The following is a 6,751-nucleotide window of genomic DNA, read 5'->3' on the forward strand; positions in this document are numbered from 1 at the left end:
TCTAACCTAAATTTCCCCTCTTTTAATTTATACTCATTTCTCCTTGTCCTATAACTACTGTTCCATCACAGTACCTCATTTTGTCAAAAATCTCCACAAGTAGCAAGCATTTTTTGCCAAACGTCTCTGGGAACAGCCAGAATATTATTCCAGTCAGAATAATATATTGTTTGGGATGAGCCATATCTGCCAAACAGCTGAGCTGGGTTAGCAAATTCAAAACTTGCATCACTGCCACAACTCAGAATCCTTAAAAAAACTCCACCCAAAACCCAACCAAAAAAACTCAAACCCCACACCTCTAACAAACCCTTCTATAAATTTTAGCCCAGATCCTCACTTTCATGGTGAAGCACAAAATATCTCCTTTAGCTCTACTAGCACTTGTTCAGTTGGGATCAGATTTTGGTGTGACTCCATTGTGGTCTCAAGGAGAAGTGGGAGGGCAGGACCAATTTTCTCACTCTCGTGAGCAGTGACAGGACTGGGAGCTGAGCTGGGGAGGTTTAGATTGGAGAGCAGGAAAAGGTGGCCAACCAAAAGTGTGGCTGGGCACTGAACAGGCTCCTCAGGGCAGTGGGCACAGCTCCAAGCTTGGCTGAGCTCCAGAAGCGTTTGCACAACACCCTCAGGCACACGGGGGGACTCTCTGGGTGTCCTGGGCAGGCCCAGGAGCTGGACTCCATGATCCTGATGGGTCCCTTCCAATCCAGCACATTCTATGATTCTATGGTAGTAATTTTATAATCTGCTAGGTAATGGAAAATATTTTATTTCTGTAGCTCTTTTCCTCCTAAATGATGATTATGAAACTTGTGCTGTTAAAACGGCCTTCCCAGTTTTCTACCCTCTCTACCTGAATATTGTTTATTCCCACCCATATATTCCAACCACCCCATAGCTTCTACAAATTACCCTTGTTCCAGAATATTATTATGGTGTCCTTTAATTACTGCATCACCAGTGACTACAGTTACCAACAGTACAGTGAACTGAGCTGGGTAAATCATTATCCACTCAGGTTTAGATGTCACAAACGTGCTGGGAAAGAAATAAATTATAGATCAATAGTACTGGGACTGGAATGATCCGTCCCAATTAATTAGAACTACCATATTTCAGTACAGTTAACAGTTAAAAAGAAAATGAAAAAGTCAACCCTTTAAATAAATCTTAATAAGGCCAGTCCTTAAACTACCATTCTACAAAGATGGGGGGTTTAATGCACAATCATAAAATAATTTAGTAGCAATATAATTAGCAAGAGCTGAATTTCAAAATAATGGTTCTTCATACAGCCAGTATGAACCACTAAAGCTTCACAGCCTTGTGTGAATGGACTGGGCTGGGTAGCTGGGAAATTGTTATATTTCTACAGGATGGTTCAGCTTAAATGTCCTCAAATATATCTCTGTGTGAAGTTTATCCTGCATTTTGGGTAATTTTCAGATGCTTGAACTGGTTAAAAGGGTTAACTAGAGCAAGTATGCATCCACCAGTGTATCCATCTGTACCAAACTAAATCTTACCATTGGAATCTGTAACAAGTTATGAATAGAACTGCTATTATAAAGTAAAAAATTTAAGGGAAAAAAAAACCCCAAAACTAAAACAAACCACCAAAAAACTCAACAGGTATTTATTTGTTCAAGTCATAACTGGAATAGTGGTTCTCTCCTGTAGCCCAGAGTGATGTATCTACGTGATATATTTATGTGATATATTTACAGTCCCCCTTAACCTTGCAATTAACCCCCACCCCCAGAACAGCGCCTGGAGTGCATTCGGTTGCTGTCAAACACACTTTGCACTCTCAAACTCTAAGTAAAATCTATCCCTCGACCAATTTCTTATGACAAGATGAAAAAATTAGTTTTTTCCCAACTTGAAAATGGTCCAGGACTACCAAAGTCGAAAAAAAAATTTAAATGAGTGCGCTGAGAGAAAAAACAAACTAAAAGGAAGAAAAATCACGCACTGCACAAGAAATAAAGGACATGTATTATCCTAGAAGCGACACAATTCTCTTCTAAGTATCTTATTACTCAGCTCAAAATCGCCTAAGAATTGCAAGGAAAAAGTCCCATTAAGCCCTCCATGGTGTTTTGGGATCACACTGCTGTGTTTATAAGGATCCGTGTCCTGCAGGAGAGGCACAGGAGCGCTCCACAAACCCTTCCCCGCAGTGTCCCGCTGTGACTGAACGTCCCTAGCGGGGATCACCGCAGGGACCTGGCTCGGGAGCACAGCGCACGGCCTGCCCTTGCAAAGGGTTACAGGGACACCTCGAGAACTGCACCGAGACAGAACGCGAGGAGCCGGAAGGGAAGGGGAAAAAAAGACACAAAGAGAGGGGAAAGGTGGGGGAAAGGGGGGAAAAGGAAAGGGGAAAGAAAAAGCCAGGAAAAAGGCGAGGAAAAGGAACCGCAGCCCCCAAAGCCGTTTGTTCTACACGCTGCCCTCAGGGCACCCCACACCGCGACCACGTCATCCCCGCGCGCCGGCGCGTGACGTCACCGCGGCACGGCCCCGCGGCGCCGTGACGTGTGGGGGCGCGCGCCGGCGGGGAAGGTCGCCGCGGGGACGCCGCCATGCTGTCCGTGGCCGCCCGCGCCGGGCCCTTCGCGCCCTTCGTGTCCGCCGCCGCGCACGCTGTGCCCGGCCCGCTCCGCCCGCTCGCCCCGGCCGTCGCTAAGCGGGACCAGAAGGTGCCGCTGGACCTGAAGCGGCCTCTGCTCTGCCGGGAATCCCTGAGCGGCCGCGCTGCCCGCGGGGGGCTCGTCGCCAGCGCCAGCCTGAACGGTGCGGGCCGGGGAGCGGCGGGGCGGGCCGGGGCAGCGGCGGCAGCCGGGGCTGCTACGGCCGCGGACTCAGCGAGAGCCCTGCCAGCGCTCCCGGGCACCGCCCGGCCCCGCCGGGAGAGCCGGGTCCGGCCCGGCGGGCGGGGGAGTGGAGCCGGCAAGGAGAGCGGGCGGGCGGGCTGGGGGGCTTGGGCCGTTTGGGGTTTTTAAATGTTTGAGTCTGTTGTCACCATTGCAATTCGCGCGTATTTATAATTACAGAGCTTGTTCAAGGGCATTTGAATGCCAGCTTCCCTTTAATGGCTCTCAGAGAACGGGGCAGGCTGGAGGGACCACAGTGGATCATCTCAGCCCTGAGCCAGGGCTGTCCAGGCGGTTCTGCCTATCTCCGTTGAGGGAGGGAGCTCAGGTGATTTTTGTCTTACCGCTGAGGAAATGCAGCTAAATTCTGTCATTCGAGAAGGTTTCTAACTGCGAGTGTAGGAGCAGAGGGGTGCAGTGAGAGCCCACCGTGTGTTTTACCTTGTGGTGCCCCCGGGTCGGGAGAGCATCAGCCAGGCAGTGACCCCGAGGTGTCCTCGGCCTAAGGGCTGTGGCTCTCGCTGCCACACGGGGCTGCAGTTCCTGGAGAACTGCTGCCCAGCTCTGCAGCCCTCACTGATCGAACATTCTGCTTCAGCTAGTGCAGAGTGCACACATTTAGTTCTGGGAGGGCAGTGCCCTGCAGAAGATGCTCTATAGCAATTACAGCTGTGTACTTCACCCTCAGCTGTAAAGGGTTTGGTTCAGGTAAAAATTCTGCAAATCTGTAACTGACATAGCTGACATTTAGCAGTGCTCTACATTTTAGTTAACATCAAACATGCTTGTCACTGAGCATAGAAAAATTTTTAGAAGATTTTCATACTATCTGTTACTAAATGCTTTAAGTCTTGATACTGAAATAATTGATTATGGAGCGCTATCTCAGAGTTTCAATTTTCAGTTTAATTTCTTTGTGGTTAAAATCCTATAGCAATTACCTTCTCAGTGCTGAGTTACTTGTAAATAAATGTAATTATTATCCTCATTATACTGCATATAAATCCATGACAGCTTAAGTACTTTGAGACATCTGTTAACTTTGTGCCAACTGCTAGAAAATATAAAGACTAAATAATACTCTGTACAAGCAACAGGTTGTACTTTGGCAAGTAACGTGTTCTGTCCTTGCCATGTTCTTTTCTTTGGCTTATGGAATTTCAATGAGGGAAGCAGCTTTCTTTTGCTGGAGAAACTCATGGGAAGCCTTTTTGTTTTCCTTCATATCCTGTTACTTAAGCACACAGGTTTGATGAGGGAATCCCACTTGAAATTGGATAGTTGTTAGCTTTATCCCTAAATCTTCTCAAAAGTGAGCTTGGGGATCAAAAAATTAAAATTATTTACTATGGCTTTTAGCTAGGACAACAGTTTAATATGAAAGAGGATGCCTGATCTTTTTAATTTTAAAAGTCGTTAACCACACACTTAATGTTATTACAGGTGTAGAAGTTACTTCAGACAAAAAATAGCACAGAAGTGTTAGACTGCAGATGTGCAGACTTCACTACATCAGATTGCTTCTTAGCTCTTTACAAGGAAACATTTGAATGGGAAACAGGTCTGTCTTTTCTGAGCTAGTCATGATATCTTAAAGGAGTTTTTTCTTCAAATTTACTGAAAAAACAGCTCACTTTTTTTCCCAGAAGCCCAGAACTTCTCACAGATTTTCTGCACCCTGATCAGGTTTCTTTTTCAAAAAATAGGGAAACCAGTTTCACGGATCACCTGTTAATCTACCAAAAATTCCCTCTGAAAACCATTTTCTTACAACTTAAAATTGAAACGCTTAATTAATGGAATCCTACCCAGACTTTGGAGCAGCTGTTACCCCTTATTCCAAAAATACCACTGAAAAAGTATAATTTCAAGTGCATGACAGTGTGTTTTACCTGCAAGTGGTGTCATCTGCTGTCGTTTTCCGTGCAGCCCCTGCTGGCGTGCGCCATGTCCATAACGATGTCGCGGTGCCCGACTTCTCTGCCTATCGCCGCCAGGATGTGCAGGATGCCAGCGCCTCTTCCCAGCGCAGCAGCGACTCCAGGAAAGGCTTCTCCTACCTGATGACTGCAGCGACAGGTGTAACAACTGCCTACGTTGCCAAGAATGTTGTCACCCAGTTTATTTCCAGCCTGAGTGCCTCTGCTGATGTGCTGGCCTTGTCAAAGATTGAGATCAAGCTGTCTGACATTCCAGAAGGCAAGAACGTGGCTTTCAAGTGGAGAGGGAAGCCCCTTTTTGTGCGTCACAGAACCCAGGCAGAAATTAGTCAGGAGGCTCAAGTTGATGTGTCCCAGCTGAGGGATCCACAGCACGATTTAGACAGAGTGAAGAAGCCCGAGTGGGTGATCCTGGTGGGTGTGTGCACTCACCTGGGCTGTGTCCCCATCGCCAATGCCGGGGATTTTGGCGGCTACTACTGCCCCTGCCACGGCTCCCACTACGATGCCTCTGGCAGAATCAGGAAAGGCCCTGCTCCCTTAAACCTCGAGGTCCCAGTTTACCAGTTTGTTGGGGATGACACGGTGGTGGTCGGCTGAGAGACAAGGTGCCTGCTCACTTCCATGTTCCTGGGAATGTACACCATAAGGGTTAACTGAGACATACTGTAAAACCAGAAATTAGCTGTCTAGATTCTCAACCAGAACTGCTTGAATACTGTGTTCAATTTCAATAAAAACTTGGAGTGAGCACTTGTTCCTGACTTACAATAACGTGTATTTCTTTGTGTACAGATTTCTAGTGTGTCCAGCCAAGGAGATGCTATAGCAGACTCAGAGCACAGCCCTCCTGAAGGGCTGCTGATTCAAGGTAGACATTGAGCTGCAAAGCCACAAAAGAGAGTTTTTAGCCAGCATTGGTCCTGCCAATACAGCATAGAGCTGGTGTTTCATTGCATGCAGAACAGGAGTAGAAGCAAGGTTTGCTGTTTCTAGAACAAAGCAAAAAGACACCAATTATCCTGTACTTTGTGTTTCCTTCCCATTCTTTACTACTGGTCTGAAAGTACTTCTGCACTGCACTGATGTGCTCCCTCAGTTGCAGAATAGAAACTCCTCACAAGCTACAGAAAAGTCCAAGAGGATTTCCAAGATGCAAATAATGAAAGCTTATTCACAATAAACTATTAAAAAAAAACCAGATTTCTAGAATTAAATAGTATTAACTGGAGTCTACAATCTGGTCTGATATAATACTGCTCTGTGGACATACTGAGGGAAGAGTTCTATCTGACACCAGTTTTACAATAGAGGTGTCATTCATTTCAGGGATTCTGTCACAATCTATGCAAGTAGCAGTCAGTAAAAATTGAAAACCATTGTGTCCAGCCTGTTAGGTGAACAACTGACACCAATGTGCATGCAGATATTAACTCTAAGGTATATTTTTTTTTGTGCCTCATGAAGAAAATATGAGATTGCTTTCTCCCTCTCTTCAAATGGATCCAGACAGCACAAAGCTCCTGTAGCTGGAGCAAAGGGACAAGTAAAGAAAGGGTATTGCCCATATTACAGCAAACTCAGGAGCTTGTAACGTGTGTGCGGTTCAGCCAAGGTCCCTGGTTCAGGCAGGTGAAGTTAAAGGCTGCATAAAGACACAGATTCTGGCTTGGATCCCATAAAGCCCACCCAGAGGAGCCCTTCATGACTGCCCAGGAGCCAGCAGTGGGTGGGTGGTTACACTGGACACTTGGAGCCATAGTGCAGCATTCCATTAACTCCCAGTTCTGCCTCGGCATCCCCAGAGATGGCCAGAGTCTGCCAGCTTCTAGAGGGGACCACAGCATGAGAAACAAGGGCAATAACTCAGAAATGCCAACCAGCAGCTCTGTTTAACATTACCCAGCCTTAGGTTTTTTAGAGGGAGAT

At 46.6% G+C, this 6,751-nt stretch overlaps 1 protein-coding gene across 1 annotated transcript; it reads left to right on the top strand.

The window, feature by feature from the left end:
- The first annotated feature begins 2,533 nt into the window (after positions 1–2,533).
- Positions 2,534–5,593, top strand: UQCRFS1 (ubiquinol-cytochrome c reductase, Rieske iron-sulfur polypeptide 1). Its single transcript, XM_014882326.2, has 2 exons — positions 2,534–2,802; positions 4,812–5,593. Exons 1-2 carry the CDS (start codon positions 2,592–2,594, stop codon positions 5,420–5,422), a joined length of 822 nt encoding a protein of 273 aa, XP_014737812.1. The 5' UTR covers positions 2,534–2,591; the 3' UTR covers positions 5,423–5,593.
- Positions 5,594–6,751: the final 1,158 nt, after the last annotated feature.

The sequence above is a fragment of the Sturnus vulgaris genome, chromosome 12, assembly GCF_052056855.1.
Source record: "Sturnus vulgaris isolate bStuVul1 chromosome 12, bStuVul1.hap1, whole genome shotgun sequence".
NCBI lineage: Eukaryota > Metazoa > Chordata > Aves > Passeriformes > Sturnidae > Sturnus > Sturnus vulgaris.

Excerpts from the sequence above, each read along its gene's own strand:
- UQCRFS1 (XM_014882326.2), top strand. The coding sequence starts at position 2,592 with ATGCTGTCCGTGGCCGCCCGCGCCGGGCCCTTCGCGCCCTTCGTGTCC. Across the intron at positions 2,803-4,811 it reads CGCCAGCGCCAGCCTGAACG|CCCCTGCTGGCGTGCGCCAT; the intron begins GTGCGGGCCGGG and ends TTTTCCGTGCAG.